This window comes from Galleria mellonella, unplaced genomic scaffold (assembly GCF_026898425.1).
Source record: "Galleria mellonella isolate WM207_F2 unplaced genomic scaffold, CSIRO_AGI_GalMel_v1 utg65, whole genome shotgun sequence".
NCBI lineage: Eukaryota > Metazoa > Arthropoda > Insecta > Lepidoptera > Pyralidae > Galleria > Galleria mellonella.
Genome location: NW_026442138.1, coordinates 11,534,347 through 11,557,354, shown reverse-complemented (window position 1 = coordinate 11,557,354; position 23,008 = coordinate 11,534,347). Strand labels below are relative to the sequence as shown.

General features: G+C 33.9%; 1 protein-coding gene across 1 annotated transcript in view; it reads right to left on the bottom strand.

Moving 5' to 3' along the window:
• The window catches only part of LOC113522421 (uncharacterized), a 115,888-nt gene that overhangs the window by 35,416 nt on the left and 57,464 nt on the right, over positions 1-23,008 (bottom strand). The window contains exons 5-7 of the mRNA XM_052900491.1: positions 17,861-18,066; positions 2,846-2,873; positions 1,519-1,603 (exon numbers count right to left, since the gene is read on the bottom strand). Coding sequence (XP_052756451.1) covers positions 1,519-1,603; positions 2,846-2,873; positions 17,861-18,066 — 319 coding nt within the window. The remainder of the gene's footprint in view (positions 1-1,518; positions 1,604-2,845; positions 2,874-17,860; positions 18,067-23,008) is intronic.

Here is a 23,008-nt window from a genome sequence, read left to right as displayed (position 1 = left end):
TGTTCAGCAGTGGACAGTTAAAGGCTGATATATATATATATATATATATATACTTGTGTATATATATAAAATGCAACTATAGAAAAGCTTTGCTTAAAGTTTCTAAACAACGATAAGGTGCCAGTATTTCACACTACACAGTATTATCATCAACTATAATTTTGATAAAATTTCTGTAGGATCAATCTGAAAGTATATTGTTTCAGATAATGAAGTCCAAATCGTTTTATAAATAATCGAAGTAACAAGGTAGCAAACAAAAATACAACCGAATTGAGAACCTTTCTCTTTTTTTAATGCCGATCTTACAAAGAAATCGATAACGAGACGCCATTATCTTATTTCTAAAATTTTAATTTAATATCACAGCGAAATCTTTATTTTAGAAACCTATATGACTAATTTTTTAAAAGATTTTATTCAAAATTATTATAAACTAACTAATGAGCAAGGTTTCAGTTTCTTATAATTTGTTGATTGTCTATGATTCTCTCCCTTCCGTTCAACGCGCTCGAACAAGCAAGCGTGCTTCTGCCATTATATTTCAGTTATTTAGTAAATTATAACAATATAACGCATTTTGTGTGTTTAAAAGAAGTAAATCAGAAAATAATTTTAAGTTTCATTTACCAACTCATCAAAACCACGTGTGCCCACAATCAAACATTGTTTACGTGGATAAATATTCTATATTCTAAACTATCAAATTAAAATATATGTAAGTTAAGAGATATATTTCGAAATATAACGCCTCAGTACCGATCCAAATGTTGAGTTAAGGTGCTTTAACAATCAACTGTTTCTTTTCAAGTGATCGGTTTATTGTGTGCATCTTACGCAATTCTTCCTTCGTTTTCCCCCCATCGTTTTAATTTTCCGGTTGTCATACACAATCATATCATACACGTGCCTGGAACGTAAAAACGACGGGCACGTGTACACGGCTTGTGTGTGCAATTGTGGCAGATAGCAACAAACTTAGGTAACGATGTAAACCACGCAATACAAATGCTCGTGTCCTCATCATGACACAGTTCCGTGAAATTTGTTGAAAAAATTAATCTTTTTACAAATAAAGATTTTTAGCAATTATTATGTCTTTATGAATAAAGAAAATACATAAGTATTCATTGGTCTAAAAAAAAGCAATTTCAATCGTGAAGACAAACACAATACATACTGATGAAATTATTATTTTTCATTACCATTTATATCACCGGTGACAAATGAGTAAAAGTGATTTACACTAATGATTTCATTTTACACTCGCTACTATAAGCTATTTTATAAATGAAAAAAAAAAAAAAGAATTATGATTTTTATAGTAAGAGTGAGCGAATAGACTTTAACGTAGTGTGATGAAATTTCTATTTTCCCGTTCAATCAACCGTCTGCGACATAGCTGGTGTGACGTATAATTTCGCAAAACAAATGACATTTCACTTGTGATATGTGAAATATTCCAAACCAATTAAAAACAGTTTATTATAATAGTGAAATTTAACTACAAGTACTTACGTCTTACTCTGACCGTTGGTCGCTTGAATGCTGTTCGTAGATATGGCATTGACATGACAAGCTCGATTTGTGGCGGTGGAGGGAGCTGAAAGAAAGACAATAACGCATTTATTGCAGTGGTACTTTTAAACATATGGATAGCTGGGTATTTTCCTTCTATGTAATACAAAATGGCAAACGAGCTGATGATCTATCCAATAGAAAGGAGTGATCGTTGGCTACAGAAATGACAAGCATCATATATCGTCATAGTCGTAGAATACTGACGGTTCTGACAAAGATTACATATAAAGATCCGTCAGTATTCTACGACTATGGACGATATATTCTAAAATACACTAGGACATCCACGTTATCGTTTCATGCGTTGCGATTCCTGAGGACTCTACTGTTATGCCTCCGTACCCTGTAATTTTACTACTATATTTTTTCCTTCAAAAATACAACCATGCTACAATAGCATAGCTGCATGCCAACAGAGATACCCAAACAAATACTAAGTTTTTTATTTATTTTTTATTCACAAAGTCTTTTTCTTTTATCTGAACAAACATACTAAAGTTAAATAAAATAATTAAATACTGAAGTTAAGTTAAATTCTATTTTGCCCATTTACTCACGGGGAATCTATTATCGGCTTTGTAATCTATGTAAAACTTTATTAACTCATAATTATACTGTTATAAGTTGCTAATTACTTAAATAAATAAAATTAAGGCCGCTTTTACAGACGTAAGTTTTACTCAAGTAAGTATAGTCTTTATCAATAGAACATAATTAAATGGTAATCAAGTTTTGTTGAGATTACCACATAAATACTCTGTAAATGAACTTAGTAATAATTCGTAACTTACAATCCTTCAAATTATATTATTTATTTGTACATAGGACATCTGCAAATTGTCTTATGTACGGTTTAATTGCTTGATTATTTAAATTTTTATTGCTATTATTAAAATAAAAAATAGCAAGTGTAAATACTCTAGTCAATTATGTAGTGTTAATAGATCTATCAGTTAATTTAAATTACTATTTCAATTTAATATTTTAAACTGTTCTACATTTTAAACAATTTAAATGTAAATTATTCATGTGTTTAATTTTAAATTTGTGCATTACACACAGAAGTGTCTCTTGTGTTTAAGTTCTTTGTTATTTGTATTTCACAAATAAAATTTATTGATTGAACTATTTACTATAATAACTACGTAATATACTTACGTGAGTATAACTTACAAAAGTAAAGGTTTAAAGAATGTACCTTCCGAGTATTAATAAATATAAATGGGTAATGTGTATATTGTATAAGGGCGCATCATTCACTTACCGTTTTTGATATTGCTTGCATCCATTCCCTTAAGCAGCAAAAAATAGAATGTACAAGAAATTATCAATAATTATATATACTTGTATATATATATAAATAATATATATATACAAGTTATAAAACCACTGTAGTGAATTTCTAACATATACCCATAAAAATATCTTGACTTTCTATTTCCATCATTGAACGTGAACAGTCATCATCATCATATCTGCTACTAACCATAACAGTTGGGGGGCAAGGGATTGTTAGTTATGGAGAGTGAGAATCCCATTGCTAGCAATATACCCAACCAGGTCGACCTCCTCGCGGTTCCCCCTGGAAACTATCATGGTTAATTCCTGATGAATTTATCATGATGGGCTAACTGGCCTGTTTTAATTCTCATCTATCACCCTTCACTGGTGCTCCGCCAGCGTATCCCGTTAGCGCAGGCGGGGTTACCATACCATTTCCACCCATCAAAAAAAAAAACCATAACAGTTCACTGCTAGACATAGGTCTTCTTCATAAGAGGGATTTTACCTGTAGTTGCCATACTTGGCACGCGATTTGGTAACCGAAGTTACCTGCTGCTGCCCATATCTCGACCATTAAGTTCCTTTAGTCGCCTCTTACGACACCCACGGAAATATATGTAAACTATAATTGGTTTTTATTTATTCAATCATTCACGTTGATATTCTGAAGAAAGTATTTATCTTTAAGATGAATTTGAATTTGTAATGATTTTTTTTTTATCGTTGTACTTCCACAGTATAAATGATAAAGTGTATCAATATGAGGAAGTGACCATCTCTCTAGCTGACCCTCTCCCCTTTCCGCCCATTCGCCTTTTATCTAAAATCCTGATATATGACCGTACAAAAAAGGAACATACCGGGTGTTATACATGTAAAGGTAGTCATGCGTACGTCACCTATACTAATATTATATAGAGGAAAAAATTTGATTGTTTATAATAGATAAATTCAAAAATCACTCAGCCGATTTTAAAAATTCTTTCACCTTTAGAAAGCTACATTACCAGCGAGTAACATAGGGGTATTTTATTTCCGAAAATTCTATCTACCTGTGTAAATCGGTAGTAATACTGCGTGCGTGTGCGTGTGTGTGCGTGCGTGTATATACCTATGTATATGTAGCGTGTGTGTGTTACACAAGTTCAGTGTTTTTTCTCCAACCTAAAAACTAACGAGCCTAAAGAAGCTTTCATATAATTTTTATCAAATATATTTACTTTCAAATATATTATGGCAATGGGGAAATAGAATCGGTTTGAAGGGTGGGATATGACAGTGAATTTACAGGGTACAGAGAAATACACCTGAGTTCTCAGGAATGACAACGCATGGGGGTATCATGAGCGAAACAGTATACTCTGTTATGTCCATGGTACTGCTCATGTCTATAGGCGACGGTTACCACTTTCCATCAGGTGAGCCGTCAATTTGTTTGCCATTCTAAGTTGTATAAAAAAAAGAGAATGCAATTAGCAAGCATTACAAGTGGAACGACAAAAGAATGCCTATGACCAGCATTGGGTATATGTGGGCTGATTTGATAGATAGATTATACAACTACAATCCTTAATAAGGTAATCAGAGGCTCGAATCAATTGCTGCTGGTGTGAACAATATAACACACGACATGCCCATGTTTCGTCAAACATTTAAAATCCAAAAAATAAAAAAGTCAATAAATTTACTTTATAGAGTTTTTTACTGATTGGCCCATTCAAGATGATAATTATACAAGGCCGCGGTCACTCCCAGAAGCGTCGCAAGTTCAGATTAATTAGACAAACAAAAACAGCCATTATTCTACAAAATCCGTAAAACGGTGAAAAAAAAAAAATGGTTCGCAAAAGGTCGGTAAATGCCCGATATGTCACTGGGTACCCGAAGTACGGGTCATCCCTACGGATTAATTTTATTTCAGCTCAACGCCTTTACGGGGCCCGAGTGGCTAGGTACATAACGCTGACAAAGGTAAATCTGGCCTAGCCACCTACTTTAACATTAAACCCTATATATGTCGCAGGAAAATGAGGATATCATACTCTATTTTGATAGAACTTAACCAAAAGATGACCAAGTTTTGTTGAAATAATCATAGAAACAATCTCTAAATTAATTAAAGATTGTGTCCCACAAAAAACAAACGACTTCAATCGGTAAGTATATCCTTACAGACAAAGGAAACAATTTTCAAATTGGTTTAGAACTGATGGAGTTATGAGGTCATAAAGATAATAAAAAAATACTGTGAAATTTAGAACCTCCTTTTTTGAAGTCATTTAATAATCACCTCTTTTCCTTCCGCTTTTATATTTGTATATAACATAGGTGTCTTTTTAAATACCTCGTGAAATTTGCTTCTTAATGTTAGTATTTCATTAAAATTTATTTTGGCAAAATTTTATAAATTCCTGGTAAATTTATTATTAAAGTCACTGGTACTCTGCCAGCGTATCCCGATAACGTAAGCGAAGTTACCATTTCATTTTTATTCATTAAAAACGTCCACATTTGATTCCTGGAAGTTTAAGGACCCAAATGTAAGCCAACATACAATTAGCAACCTAAAACCGTACTTAAACTAAGCAAGATTTCAGTTCAATGGCGTCCATAATACTAAAATACAAGCCACTGAACCCGAATCCTAAGAATACCCGAAGGTCCCGTGAAATTGAAAAGATTAAGGGCCTATGCGCTTTACAGCGTAAGTCCCTAATATATACTTATTTATTTAATTGCGTGGATTACGCGATAGACCGTAGCTGTAAGTGGGTAACTTTTCATAAAAAAAAGCGTCTTAAACTTTTAAAAAAATTGTGAGATACGTTCTGGTTCTGTACCGCGTGGTTCGGGCAAAGTATGGCCATCCCTTTCTTTCGCATGGGTGTAGTAAGAGGTGGATGTCGTAAGAGGAAAACATCGCCTATAGACATGAGCAGTACCATGGACATAACAGAGTATACTGTTTCGCTCATAATACCCCCCATGCGTTGCCATTCCTGAGGACTCAGATGTTGTTCCTCTGTACCTTGTAAATTCACGCCATATCTCACCCTTCAAACCGAATCACAGCCATGCAAACACAACTGCTTTACGGTTGAAACATGAATGGGACAGAGGTATCCAAGCAATCGACTTTTGTACAAAGTCTCCCTCTGGTTGCAGTGGATAGTTAACAGCTGATATGATGATGTAGAATGAGAACAATAGAAGCTTTTTAGAATTAATTTTAGAAATTTTATCTGTCTGCATGTTTGTTCCGGCATCACGCGAAACCTATTGTACAACATAAAATTTTGTTTTCTACAGTTGTGTTCCCAAAAGTCGAGCTCTAAAATTACGTTATTTTTTTCTTAGCTCGACTTGGAGATTCTTCGATCTGGAGAAAAATTATGGCTACCTACTTCTAAAGACTATGAGTGGGGGGATAATGGATTTTAAAAAATGGGGATTAGTAGCCCCATTGTAGCAATACACCCTGTCAGGTCGACCTCCTAGCGGTTCCCCCTGCAAATTATCGTGTTCTATTCCAAGTGAATCCATCACGATAGGCTAGCTGACCTGCCGTTTCATTGTCACATCTCTTACTGGTGCCTCGTCAACGAATACTATTAGCGCGGATGGGGTTACCATTCCATTATCATCCATTAAAAAAAATACTATGAGTATGATGTCATGGATAAAAGCTAGCTTTTAAATTAATTTTAAATCACAAACTATTCTGGTTGGTATATTAATAGCGATATTTGTATATAAAATGAGAAATCCATTGCGGATTTATACTATGCGACCCTCGTCTATTCGCCGACACGGGTTACCATCTTCATTTCATTTAAATTTATGTATTTCTACGTCTGTTGCCACTTATTTTTAATGCTTTATTGTCTATCCTTGTTAAATTTAAATATACTTTTCAAGGTAATCCATGTCGTTCGATAGTCTTTGGTATTAGAACTTTTTAATGATTCAGATTTTGTTTCAAAAACAACAACTTCAAATTAAATATTTATATCGTAGATGCAGAAGGCACTATATTCCATCTATGGTTTATATTAAACCAACACGGAAGTAAATGCCAAAGAATGCAAAAAGTGAATCATTATTGTCACCATATCAGCCACTGTTGAACATAGGCCTTCCCCATAGACTGTCATAAGGGACGTGGCCATTTCTTATGGCATTTTACCATTGAAGGGATTTTGCATGTAGTTGCCGCGCTTGGAAGGTGGGTTACCAACTGCAGTTTGACTTTTAAGAGGGACGCTGCTATCCGCATTTCGATCATTGAGTAAAGGGGTGGTTTATTCTATGCTGGGACCACACGGCAATTACGGCACACGGCAAAAACAGACCAAACCCAAAAAACATCAATCAACTTGGCTTCGATAGATTAGGATATTTTTTTTAAATTATTATGGTGCCAAAAAAGCATTCGGCCCGTCTAATGGTAAATGGAGTTATCGTAGTCTATGGACGTCTTTAAGAAACTTTGCCGACCTTTAAGAAACCTTAATACGCGCTTTTTTAATAACCCCATAAGAATTATCCTATAACTATGCCAATACAGAAAATGATCCATCTTTATACCAAATTCATTGTATATCATGTTAAAATCACACACACACACACACACACACATAGTCACATTAAAATTTGCAAATATCTCAGCTGTCATACAATTAATCAGCTTTAGTAAGATTCTGGGATACCATTATTTAAATACCTAAGTTTTAATTGAATAAAATTAGTTTTATTCTCATATTTCTATAGCTAAAACGATTCTATGGCTTCACTGAATGCCTTTTACGTCTAAATTTATTTTATCAATAAAACTATAAAAATAAACAATAAATAAATATACGTGACTTAAAACACAAAACATATAATTTTTTGTGTTTTGACTCACGTATATTTAAAATATTTAAATCACCACGCGATTTTTCTATGTATTTTTTTAATTTTCCTTTTTTTATTTGTTTTACAATTAATTACGGAAATACATACAAGGCACATTACAAGCAAACATAACCTAATCGTACATAATCACAAAGAACGAATCACTAAATTAAATTAGCCACATTACAGCCCCGTTACAGCCGTCCTTGGCATAGAAATGCGATCTTATCTCATTATTTATAATAATTGGGTGAAAGCGGATAAAGGGTGAAACGGGAAACTAGGCAGTGAACACTCACTGTGGCGAGAAGGAAAGAAAAAGGCGTAATAAGGCGTCAGCCGTCAGCCGTCATTGTCAGGCCTTGGGAGTTGCTTGTGTTTTATTGTACAAACTTGTTAGAATAACTAGTTATTGGAGCGTATTGCCAGATTATGGGAATTTATTATTTAATCGTATGGTATATTAGTCGTTTTTATAATTCTTATTGGAAAAAAAACCACACACACTAAACTATTTAATGACAAAAGTGCATGGTGTTACTTGATCATGTATGGGCTTTTAACGACCATGTAATTTTAGACATAACAATATTAATACATGAAGCAAAAACTTTTAAGAATTTTTTACGAAAATTGCGCGAACGGAGAAGTATAGAATATGCCGCCCTTATAGTTGAATGGTAGTAGTTTTTTTTTTTAATTATGCATAAAAAATAAAATTTATGAACAAAAAAAAAACTAGATGGCGCATCAAGAAAAAACATATTCTAGATTTTAAATCTTTCAGTAACGAAACTGTGAAATCGCATCCAATTTGAAGTACTAGTTTTTACGTGATTCCGGAGCGATAATACAAACAGAAAAAAATTTTTTTTTTGGTATCTATTGGTCTCATGAAGTCCTTTCATATTAAATTTTCTTAAATGGGAAATCCATATACATAGGAAATAGATGAGGCCCATAGAGATTTCGTCTATTTACCATCTTATTAATATCATAAATGTGAAAGTGAGTTTGTTTGTTTGTTACCTCTTTATGCCGTGACGACTAAACTATTTATATATATATATATATATATATATATATATATATATATATATATATATATATATATATATATATATATATATATATATATATATATTATTAAATTTGATATACTCGTACTATATCGGTTGAAGTAAGATATATGCCACTTTTTATTTCGATCAATGAACATATTCTGATCATACGAACAAAGTCGCGACTAAAAGATAGTTTTACTATATTAATAAGATGTCGCAAGAGGTAAAATTTTACGACCGGGAGTAATACATAGTATTATATTATCTGTGGTATATAATACTTAAGAGATAAAATATTGTTATTCTCTGCTTTTCATCTCTTCGTGAAAAAAATATTTTATACGCAACTTGTAAAGACAAACAAATCTGCCACAAGTTATGGGCCCAGATGTCTTATAACTACCTAGTACCCATTTACTCATAACTTAGCTCGAGGACCTAGCGATTGTGTGTTTGCACTTGAAGCTATAAGTATATAATAGTATAAAGTTAATTGATTAAGCTGTTTTATTCTGTAAGAAAGTCTATCAAATTAAAACACTATAGAATAGTTTGAGATAATTTTGCTACCCAAAAAATTATCGACTTTAATTGTAGCAAAACCAATTACTTTTATTTAAAACTTAACTACTAAATCGATTTCTATAAGATTTTTATGGGCACAACCAACGGAAAGTATAATATCCTTTCAGATCAAATAAAGTTCCAAATCGGGGAAACATTATAAACGACAGAGTTATAAGGTAAAAATAAATAAAACTTCTTTGTGAATTTACTTCTTTTCTTGAAAATCGTAAAAACAATACGCGATGTTTCCAAGTTTATTTAATTTCTGTTAACATTTACACTTTACCTATGAACTTCGAGTCGCAATCACATTTAGTAGGACACAGATAGATTAACAGTCTCACCGCAATGAGAGGGTCATGTTTGTACATTTAGGTGCGGAACCCTGCACATTACTCAGCGCCCACGTCGCTTAGTGTTTTACAATAAAGAGCCATTATGCTTAACACGGCGGTTCTCAAAGTTTTTTGGTGACAAATCCGGATGAAAAATCTGTTTACAACCGAATTCAAAAATAAATTAGGTTATATTTTTAAAGTTACTTCATAACTCCGTCATTTATAAACCGATTTAGATTTTTTTATCTGAAAGCATATACTTTCAGATTAGTGCCATAAAGGTTTTACCAAAATCGGTTAAGTAATTAAATTTTTAATTCAAAATAACTGATTTAGGTACGATTAAAATGATTGTTTTTTTTTTGAAACCAAATTTTAAGTTATTTAATACCAAATGTGATTTTTTTATTGTTAGGGAGACAGTAGAGTAGACGGTCCACCTGATGGACCGTTACTATCGCCCACGAACCTCTGCAACACGAGAGGATTTGCCTGTGCGTTAATCATATTAAGGGCCCATACTAACTTATATACATAATTTAATAGATAGATAGATAGATAGATAGATAGATATATCGTTTATTTGTTTGTTACTAATCACACACAACATGTACATAAGAATAGATGATACATAAAACAACATAAGATTTATAAAATTGTGTTATTGTGTGTGATCTGCAGCAATACAAAAAGGTCGAAGCTCAGCGTGTAACATTGTTCAAGGAACAAAACACTGATAAATAAATAAGTAATAATGATAAATAAGTAATTAACTTTAAATATAATGTTCTATTTTTGGTTTTTAGTAAGTGTATCGGTAAATCTGCAAAGTTCACCAAAAAGATGTACCTATATAAATAAAAATGTTATAAATAAATAAATCTTTCGTAACAATCAAATTTTATTTCAATTCAAAAATCTTTTTTCAAATTTTATATATTTATTTTATTTATTTATATTTTGTACATAAAAATATTACAATCATATTATTTATATTAAATAAAAATGTACAACAGGCGAGCTTAACACTGTAAGAGTTCTCTTCCAGCAAACCCCGAGTGGAAAGGAAAAATTTTAAATCTAGATTAAGAACTTTCTCATGACGTCCATTTGACAAAGTTCTCTATATTCGACGTGACTTCATGCAATGCAAGAGTCAAACTCTACTTAAATTTATTATTCACTCTACTGTTTCTGATAAAACATTAAATTTATTTCTATCTACTCAAATATAAAATTGTATTAAAATCGGTTCAGACATTTTTTTTATGATGATATTTACAAACAACTACAATCGTCGATAATTTGATATCGATATAAATTATTTAATTGTGAACCTAATTGCTGTTGCATTAAAGTATAGATTAGAAAAAAATCACAAACAGAATCTTTAGTGATCTTTCGTGAGTATTAAAAAAATAAGTATTCATCGAATTGGCAAAAGAAAAAGAACAGTTCCGAGACTTTCATTTAATGAAAATCAACGGTTCAAACGTTGGAAAAAAACAAAGAAAACTTCAAAGAAAACGGTATTAATTTCAAATTCACTCCACCCTAATAACAGATGCGACACTTGCGCGAGATTACAGTCAAAATGAATCCACGCAAAATAAAAATTGATCAAAACGCAATAAATTTTTGAACATCAATTAGTCGGAAAAGGCTTTTCATTTGTATCTATACATTATGAAATAAAATTGATTGACAGATCAGCGCTCAGCCGAAGCTAAGTCATAAGCATAACATTTTTCATAGTGGTTCCTTATAAAATATAAGCGTGGGAAATGACAGTTAAATGACAGGTTAAATAGGTATAATAACTTAGGAATAATGAATTTTGAACAGTTCCAAAGGCATTAAAAAATTTAATAAGTCTTTTATTGGAATGGGCATTAAATGTTATAATAAGATACTGAAGAATATTTTAAAACTATCTTTTAATAAAATTTAAACCGATATTAAAAAAAAAAAACTTATTAAACAAAGCGTATTAAATGTTTATTTGAACGTGCAATATGTTAGTCAATCATGTTTTTTATTTTTTTATACAACTTAGAATGGCAAACAAGCTGACGGCCCACCTGATGGAAAGTGGTAACAGTCACCTATAGACATGAGCAGTACCATGGACATAACAGAGTAAACTGTTTCGCCCATGATACCCCCCATGCTTTGCTGGGCTTTTTACTTACTATGCAAATTTAAACATAGTAGATTTAAATTTTTTATTTTTAAGTAATTTTTTAAGGACTTGTTTTTTATGTTTATAGCACGTAGATGTAAGGTGTATATAATAGATAGATTATATTTTTTTCATATTTGTATATAATATATATAAAATATAAAATAAAAAAGTAGTTTTAAATAATAACACATAATGTTAACAGTTATTTTAGTTTCTTGCAGGTTCTTCTCAGATAAAAACATTTCAAACCTTGCAATAGATTCCTGCAGTGATTTAAAAGTGCTTGTAAATAAGTCTATTTGAATAATGATACAGTATATTCTCTAATATTTATATAAAAACAAACAGACAGCAAACAGATAAGAAAACAAACAACTATCGACTGTAAAAATAATCATCAATATCGGTGTAGAATTGCTCAAAATTTTATATAATAAACACACGCATACACATATACACGTACACACGTGCACACTCACACACTTTTTTATTTAAAGGAACTACTAAAACTTATTATAATGTTTTATTTTTAATTTTTAGACTAATACATCTACATAAGTTATAAACACGGGATATTATATGCAGTTCTTTACATAGTAATATTATGTCAATATAATAACTGTATCGAGGTTCCGTTTTAATCAATACAATTTTTTGTAATACCGAACCCTAAAATTTAAAAAGGTATAGCGTCTACTTCAATATTAGTTAACAATAATTGAAACAGAGCAGTCAAAAGCCTGAAGGGTTCAAAGTATCAGTCGACGTTATTAATGATTGTTGGGATTCATTACGTGATAACATCGTAGGCGATTATAGGCTTTAACGTTTAGTGATAAGGACGAGAACAGTGTAAGGGTGAGCTAGTATAATTAGTCGAACGAACGGAAATTAATTTCTATATGTACAACATTCATGTGGTTTGCGAGTAAATAATACCGATAGATAATAGGTTTCACACATTCACATGATATATTATGTATTTCAAATTTTTTTTAATGAATGAAAATGAAATAGAGGCTCTATTGGCATTCCAATTTATTTTTTTTCCAAGGTATTTTTTTTTGATGGGTGAAAATGGTATGGTAACCCCGCCTGCGCTAACAGGATACGCTGGCGGAGCACCAGTGAAGGGTGATAGATGAGAATGAAAACAGGCCAGTTAGCCCATCATGATAAATTCATGAGGAATTAACCATGATAGTTTCCAGGGAGAACTGCGAGGAGGTCGAATTAATGGATGGTAATGGAATGGTAATCCCGCCTGCGCTAACGGTATACGCTGGCGGGGTACCAGTGAGGGGTGATAAGTGAGGATGAAAGTGAAGATCAAGTAGCCATCGTGATGAATACACCTGGAATTCAGCACGATGAAGTTTCCAGGGGTGCCCACGTGGAGGTCGACCTGACATTGCTAATTGGACTGACATTTCGCAGTACTATCAATCCCTACACACAGATACACAGAGGCCAGATGTGAGAGATGATATCTGAGGACGATTTAATGTCAATAGGTACATAGCCATCGCAAGGATTTGTTTATTTGCTTGCTTACTTGTATTGTGACAAAACTGTTTACGTACGAAATGGCGAATACAATTTAGTTTAACATTTTATTTAAGTTTACATTTTTTATCTGCATTTCCCATGGGTGTAATAAGAGACTATTAAGAGAACCTAATGATGGAGGGATGGGTAGCAGTGTCCCTTTTAAAACATCACCAAAACCTAACTGCGGTTGCCAACTCGTCTGGTAAATGCACCCACTATTGGCAAAATCCTGCCTTATGGGAGAGGCCTATGTTCACCAGTGGACAGTCAACGGCTATTATAACCTCTACGCGTTTCCTCTTGAAACTATCGTGACTAGTTTATCATTAAATTCGTCATAATGGGCTAATTAATCTACCTTTTCATCCTTACCAATCATTTCTCACTGGTACCCTGCCAGTGTATACCGATAGCACAGGCGGGGTTACCATTCCATCGTCACCCATTCAAAAAAAAGGCTGATATAAAAATACTAATATTTACATTTTACAACAAAATCATTTTAAAATAAGCTTTAGGAGTTCGAAAAATGTTAAAAGCCGAAGGAAATCCCTCATTACTCCTTTCAAATGCTGGTAAACAATTCAATTATCTTTTATATGCAGAATATAATTTATATTTAAATCTGGCTGTAGCGTGGAATGCCAAATTTTTTTGGCCATTATTTGTCCACTGCTGGACATAAGCCTCCTTCATAGACTGCCATAAGGAACGGTCTTGAGCCACCTGCATCCACTGCAATGCATTTCAGGTCGTCACTCCATCTAGTGGGGGTCGTCCTACACTGGGTTTGCCCGTACGGAGTTGCCACTCAAGAACGTTTCTTCCCCATCGGTTATCAGTTCTTCGAGCTATGCGATCAGCCCATTACCAGTGGAATGCCATATTCGGCCCAAAACCTACCTAATCTCATATCGAGGCTTAGAATTTAAACATTAACGTTTTATATTTAATTATTTATTTATTAATATAATAACCGCCCCAAATTCACACGAGTTGATAACTAGAACATCTCTAATTTTTTTTATTCCATGATAATGTAACTTTCTATAGGTGAAATAATTATTAAAATTGCTTGAGTAATTTTTGAGCTTATTTATTACAAATAAAAATTAAATATTAAAAATCAAATAAAAATTTAATACGCACGGGCATACAGAATTTTCAAAAAGAATATATAAACCAAGTTACTTGCTGATACTGTCTCTTGCTATAGGTGAAAGATTTATTTAAATCGGTTGAGTAGTTTATGAGTTTTTTCAATACAAACAAACATTCAAACAACCAAGTCTTTCCTCTTATTTTATTAGTATAAATTAGTTTAGATGAGAATGGGAATCGCTCTTTTGAATTCGAAAATAGAATAAATAAAAACAAAGCAAATACCAGGTGTGGCTTTTTTATGCAACTTAGAATGGCAAGCAATTTGACAGCCCGCTCGTTAGAGAGCGGAAACCGACATCTTTAGACAAGTTGAACGTCATGTTTATTCTTAAATCCTATTTAAATCTCAAGATATTTCAATATTGTGTCCCACAAAAACACCGACTTCTATTATATCGAAACCAATTATTTTACCAGTGGGAGATTTTGTACATTCGCGTTTCAACCGTGAACCGGTTGTGTTTGCATGGCTATGTTTCGGTTTGAAGGATGGGATACGGCAGTGAATTTACAGGGTACAGAGGAATAACACCTGAGTCCTCAACGTATGGTGGGTATCATGGGCGAAACACTATTCTCTGTCATATCCATGATACTGCTATGTCTATGATTACCATCAGGTGGGCCGTCAGCATGTTTGCTATTCTAAGATGCATAAAAAATAGATTTAAAAACTAAATGACTAAACCTATTTTGATAAAATTTCTATGAGACCAATCTGTAAGAATATTCGTTAAAAAAAATAATTTCCAAATCGGTTTACAACTGACGAAGTTATGAGTTATATATAACATAAAAAAATACAACCAAATTGAGATCTTTCTTTTTGAAGTCGGTTTAAAATTAAGCTTAAACGTATTTTTGTAAAACTAATATAGCGTCTGAAATTGAGTTAAAATATACTAACTACTCAAGTCACAGGTCATATATAGAATTATTCATCCATATTAAATATTAATATAATACTAACAAAATTTTTAACAATTGTTTAAGCCGGTAACAAACAAACAAAGTCTATAACATAGCTATACATAGCTAGTTCAAAAATATATCTATGAGAACGCTGCACGCAATACACATAATCGCAGTTAGTAAGGGTCAGGATATCTCAATGAAAGTGCCGTAAGGTCCCCACGGAATGGGAAGAACAACAAATGGTTCTGAAGGGACAACGGAGTATATTTATCGTGGAAGGTGTTTTGTGAGTATTCCTTGCAAACCGATCAATAATTCGAAAACTTTGGACTTTGTTCAATGTTTGATACATGTTTATTGCACCATATACACTTAGCTATAAATAGGATATTATTATTTTTAAATCTTATGTACTTTTTTTCACAAACAAACAAACAAACGAATTTGAAACAATTGAAACAAACACAGTGAGTTTATTAATTTCTTTTGAAAATATTATTTCATCCGGTAACCTGTCCATTGTTTGCCAGTAGTTGCCACGCTTGGCAGCCCGCCTGCCAAGCATGGGAACTACAAATTTAGCAACCGCAGTTAGGCTTTTAGGGATGTTTTAAGAGAGACGCTGCTGCCCATCCCGCGTCCGCCCTTAGTCGCCTCTTATGACACCTACGATAAAGAAAGCGGCCCATTCTATGCCGGGACACAAACGGCGAATAAAATAGGATATTCATAATTATTTTATAGTAGCTATTTCTGGCAGCTTTGCCCGCGTGAATTAGTATATAAAATATTAGTCATTTTGTTATTAAGACTCCTAATACCGCCATGTGGTCCCGGGATAGAATAGGCCACCCTGGCTTTCCCGCGGGTGTCATAACAGGTGACTAAGGGAAGGCGAAGGATGGGCAGCAGCGTCCCTTTTAAAACACCTGCAATGCCGTAGGTGTTGTGGGTGACCATGGGCGGCGGTAGTCACTTACCATCAGGTGAGCCGCATGCTCGTTTGCTCCTAGTGTTGTAAAAAAAAAAAAATCTACAAAACCTAATAATTATCATTTGCCTACCAAACGTGGCGAATACTGGCAACCCCCCCGCCCTTAGGCTTATGTACAGCAGTGGACAGTTAAAGGCTGATATGATGATGATGATGACACCTCATATTCTTTTTCTTTTTAACTATTTTTTTTTTAATAAATGAGTATACTTTATTTGCATTATACAATATAAGGAATAAGCAACACAATTACAAATATAACGATACGATCGTATAAGTACAGTAATTTTTATCATATTAGTAAGATAAATTCATGTTTATATATTGTTAACTAGCTCTATATTGCGGCTTCGACCGCATGAATCAGTACATAAAGTAAGTTAGGTTATAATCTTTTTTTTTTTTTTATACAACTTAGAATGGCAAACAAGCTGACGGCCCACCTGATGGAAAGTGGTAACTGTCGCCTATAGACATGAGCAGTACCATGGACATAACAGAGTATACTGTTTCGCCCATGATACCCCCCATGCGTTGCCATTCCTGAGGACTCAGGTGTTATTCCTCTGTACCCAAATTTTATCAAAATTCATTAAAAGTAATTTTTGTATGAAAGAATAACAAATATTCATCCATCCATCTATTGTTACATACTTTCGCAATTATTATCTTAATAGGATTTATTGTATTAAGTACAGTTGAAATCAATGGTTTCCAAATAAGTTAAAATATACGTCACTATCGACCTGGTTTAATAAAATTCATGTCACAAAGCCAATAAGTAACTTACCTACCGTGAAATAAAATTCCGAATTTTCGGACTCTATTTCGCGTTTTTGTTCATACCGTAATCAGGCCCATAAATGGAGCTTATCGTTTCGTTTATCATAAATTCTACCATAAAAGTCCAAAAAAAAAAAAAAGATATTGTAACATCTTTAATATTTTAAAATGGTATGTATTATGTAATATTAACATCAAATTTCTATACTGGCCCTGGGGTCCTGGCATAAATTAGGCCACCTCTTCCTTTACGTAGGTGTCGTAAGAATCAATTAAGGGATGGAGAGGGATGGGCAGCAGCGTCCCTCTTAAGCGTCCCTCTTAAAACATCTCTAAAGCCTAACTGCGGTTGCCAACCCACCTGCCAAGCATGGCAACTACTGACAAAACCCCCCAAGAAAGAGACTTATGTTCAACAGTGTACAGTTAAAGACTGGATATGAACATCAAATTTGTGTTTCGTTCGGCCCCAAAATTTTGGAAAACATTTCATGGTAGATCCTCTGGACTAATTAATGAAATAAATGTTTTTACTCACTTCATCTCGGTGTCAGATTTGGCCAACATCCACACGACCTGTCCAGGGTCCCGCCTGGAGCCTAATGCCATCAGCTGTGAGAGCCGCGCCCCCGGGGGCAAGGTGGGCCGCCGCGGCACCTGCCCCGTCCAGTTCGCGATGGCCAGCATCTCTGGACTCTCCTTCACGAGGTGTTTCTGTGTTGCCATATATTTTCCTGATGCGTCCTGTCATATAAACATTACTTGTTTCAATTTCAACTTTGTAAAAATAGTATTAGTAGCAAAATAAAGAAGTTATATATATATATATATATATATATATATATATATATATATATATATATATATATATATATATATATATATATATATATATACTTTCATTACACTACTTACATATAAAGGGATTGACTGCATGAATCATGATGCAATTTATCTCGTATAATCCGCCGATGAAACCATACTAAGTTGATGATAGGTGAGTATGAAGTAGTTAGCCCATCGTGACGAATTCAACGAGAATTGTTCACAATGGTTTCCAGGGGGAACCACGTGGAGGTCGACCTAATAAGGCATATGCTAGCAATGGGGCTGTCAAACTCCATTGCTAACAATCCCTTTCCCCCAGAGTATCCATTTAGACCGGTGCAGTAAATACATTACAAGACCATGCATCAAGGCTCCCAAACTCAAGGGACCCTCAGAGCCTGATCAGCAAACCTTAAAATAAACTGGTAAAAAATTCTCCCACTTTCTAAATATGATTAAATAGCTCGCAGTTGGAATCTAGTCCTTATGTTCTGGGCGCATAAGTACTAGATTCTCTAAAAACATTAATAATAAAAAAAGTTGCTGATGGTAAAGTAGTTTTGCATCTTTAAAGTATTTATTATATATAGTTCAGTTTTCACTTAATAAGGTCTAAATTATTTACCCGGGGAGAAGGGATTGTTAACAAAACAAACTAGTAGTCCCATTGCTAGCAATATATCCTATCAGATTGATCTTCACGTGGTCTCGTCCGGAAACCATCGTGCTGACCTGTCTTTTTATCCTCACTTATCATCCCTCACTGGTGTCCCGCCAGCGTTAGTGCATGCGGTGTTACCATTCCATTATCATCCATAAAATAATATTATTTACTATAGTTAGGGCCCCAGTTTATTTGCACCAGGGCTTTTGGTTATCTATCTACGCGTCTGCTTGTAATCTCCTATTACCCTATTAACCCCATTAATGATATTAATATAATAAATACGAAGTTTGTAACGACGGACGAAAAGATACATGTATGGATATTTGTTAATCTTTCACGCAAAAACTACTGAACGGATTTGAATGAAATTTGCTACACCGGTAGGTTTTTTTTAATGGGTGCAAATGGAATAGTATAGTAGCCCCGCCTGCTCTATCAGTATGCGCTGGCGAGGTACCAGTGATAGATGACAGGTGAAGATGAAAGCAGGTCAGTTGGCCCATCGTGAATAATTTGACAAAAATTAATCATGATGGTTTCCAGGGGGAACCGCGTGGAGGTCGACCTAATACCCATTGCTAACAATCCCTTTCCCTCCTACACGGGTAAGTTATACCCTAGTTTAATAGATAGGATGCTTTATATATGTACTTACTGATTCACGCGAGCAAATCTACGCGATACAGCTAGTAATACTTAATTCCCAAAATAATAGGCTATCAATCAAAGGCGCATACATCGAATCCACAAGACCGCTGTTGAATTCAAAATGAGGAAGAAATCCACCAGATACGCGCAGTCGGTTTAATTTTGTATTAGGGAGGAAACATTTTGGAGTTTCGTGTTGGAAAGAAAAAGAGGCACTAAATAATTTAGTCACGGAGTAATTTCATTGTAACATAATAAATTATTCAAAATTGAGATACCGAATGAACTGGTATTTAAGATTAGAAAGCAAAATATGTTTAAATTATTTGTATCGATTTTGTTCTTTGTTCTAATATGGTCATGACTGTGGTTGTGATTTATTTATTTTAAAAAATAAAATTGCAATTCATTGTAAGTTTAAAATTAATAAAAAAAAAATTTAATAATCGAACGTAGGCCCTATAGACATGAGCAGTACCACGGACATAACAAAGTATACTGTTTCGCCCATGATACCCCCATGCATTGCCATTCCAGAGGACTCAGGTGTTATTCCTCTGTACCCAGTGTATGCCGGGATCATATAGCGAAGCAATAAAATTGACAGTATCAAATCTAAAAACAATATTAAAAAGTGATCACTGTTATCTGTAATGTGAAAATTTGTCGAGTAATTTATGGGAGATGAATATTCACCCTCTCAGGTCTCTCATTAGAGGAACAGGTGTTTTGTAAGCTCTCAGCGAGCTTAATTTGCTTCAAGAAATATGAGGTCATTAGTCTGAGACTTTATTGAATGTTACTGAGGGAAATTTGGCATATATCGACCAGTACTAGGGGTAGGTTTTTTGTATATATTTTGCTAAATGTTATTAAGTGTCACCAGAGGGAGACTTTGTACAAAAGTCGATTGCTTGGGTACCTCTGCCCCATTCGTGTTTCAACCGTGAAGCAGTTGTGTTTGCATGGTTGTGTTTCGGTTTGAAGGGTGGGATATGGCGTGAATTTACTGGGTACAGAGGAATAACACCTGAGTCCTCAGGAATGGCAACGCATGGGGGTATCATGGGTGAAACAGTATAATCTGTTATGTCCATGGTACTACTCATGTCTATAGGCGACGGTAACCACTTTCCATCAGGTGAGCCGTCAGATTGTTTGCCATTCTAAGTTGTATAAAAAAATAAAAAAAAAGAATCTCTAAATGAAAGCTGTTAAGCGCTAAACACGACAACGGCCAGCTGTTCTCAAGTTTAGAGCTTTTTAAATATTCGTTAAAGGCCAAGAAAAGATATTATGAAAAGAAATATTGAAAAAATTGAACGTTTTCAACTGATTTCAAATATGGATGTAAAAAAAAATGTTTGAAAAAATTAGTATCATAGAATGTATTATATTTAAAATGAGAAGATGTTACGTAAGCACCGTTCTTACCCTGAACAAGGCTTCCGGCAAACACAGTAAGTCCATTAATTTCTTGTTACTCACTTATACGTAAATATGTATCTTGAGCTTTTTCAAATATGCATATTTTATTACTTGCTCTTTCTGGAATCCCGATTTATAGATTTTCGATTTTCTGGAATACAGATTTTATTTGTCTACTATTTCACCAAATAAATTAATAGAAAAGGAAATGATGGGCTTTCAGTATATCTACATATAAAGAAAACCTATATATAAGAATAATAAATAAGTGTAAATGGCGATTATGGGAAAAAAATATTTCATTGAAATTTGTGTAGGTGTATACAAGTAGTAAAAAATACCCAAATAACGAGCAGAATTAATAAACATTTTTGAATTTATTTGTCACTAAATCTTGTATCAACATAAAAAAATGTAATTAAATTACGTGTATTTTAATCGAGCATGCTCAACTAGTTTCGAGACTATCCAGGACCCGTAGTAATAAGCGGCCACGACATTAACTACTCGAAAACTAGTCAAGATTTATTTATTTATTATTAAAATTATTATTTTATTAATTATTAAAATATACGTAAGTTCATCCAGTTGTTTTTACATTAAAACATGGGCTATATTTTATTATATACATATCGTCATCAGCCTTTAACTGTCCACTGCGGATCTTAAGCCTTCCCTTGGGAGGTTTACTAGTAGTTGCCAAGTTTGGCAGGCGGATTGGCAACTGCAGTTAGGCTTTGGAGATGTTTTCAGGGGGCCGCTGCTGGCTATTCTCCGATCACTAAATTCCTTTAGTCGCTTCTTACGACATCCAATGGAAGGGAAGCGGTGTCCTATTCTATTCCGGGACCATACAGCAATATACACATATATTTCTATCTACCTATGCGAAGCCGTGGCGCGTCGCTAGTTGATAATAATTTCAACATTCATTTTCGCGGGGGAAAGGGATTGTTAGTGATGGAGACCGAATCCCATTGCTAGCAATATACTCAACCAGGTCAACTTCCTCGCGGTTCCCCTGGAAACTATCATGGTTAATTCCTGATGAATTCATTATGATGGGCTAACTGGCCTGTATTCATTCTCATCTATCACCCTTCATTGGTGCTCCGCCAGCGTATCCCGTTAGCGCAGGCGGGGTTACCATACCATGTTCATCCATCAAAAAAAAAAAGAAAACATTCATTTTAGCTTACAGTGTAGGTACCTAGTACCTACCCGTAGGTAAAGTTACGGCGACGCTCGAACAATGTCAAATAGTTATGCAGGTACGAATGCGAATCCATTAACGGCAGCGCCGCGGGTCATGAAAACATTCTAATTGGAAAACTTGCCGCCTCGAGTCCGTAATCACAATCAGCAGCCATGCACCGTCACCTTTTATAATTTCAGCTTTTTGTTTCAAGGTCCTAAAATCGTAGGAATGTGTACTCGTTCATGAGTTTAATTGTTTATTACTGGGTAAGATTGAGTAATATATATATATAATGTCGTAAGATAATTTTACTTTATCAGTATCTGTCTACTATTGAACATAAGTCTCCTCCATAGATTGCCATAAAGAACCCCCTAATGGTAAATATTAATTATTATTAAATTTTAAATATTCAAATCGATAAAACATTAAATTTATTTGCATCAAAAGTGACAATAATTTAAAGTATAATTTAAGACTTACGGTAAATTTGACAGAATTTACTGCATCTCTTAGTATTAATGTCTTTGTTGAACTCGTATTAGGGGCTTTGTGCGTTGTATTTAAATCTTTGTACAACTCACACGAAGGGGGGAGGAAGGAATTCTTAGTAATAAGATCTAACAACCCTATAGTTAGCAATATACTCTATCAGGTCGACCCCCACACGGTTCACTCTAGAAACCATCGTGATTAATTTTTGTTGGATTCGTCACAATGGGCTAGTAAAGTAGGTCAGCTACTTTAGTGCTTTCATTCTCACCTATCAACTCCCCTAGTGCCCCACTAGCGTATACTAAACGTCATATTAATTGCCTAAATTTTGATCCATTCTTGTCTTGCCTTGCCCTTGTATCGTTCATGTACAGCGAACGTAAATATTCGGGAAATTGCGTCGCTTGAATTTCCAGAAAAAC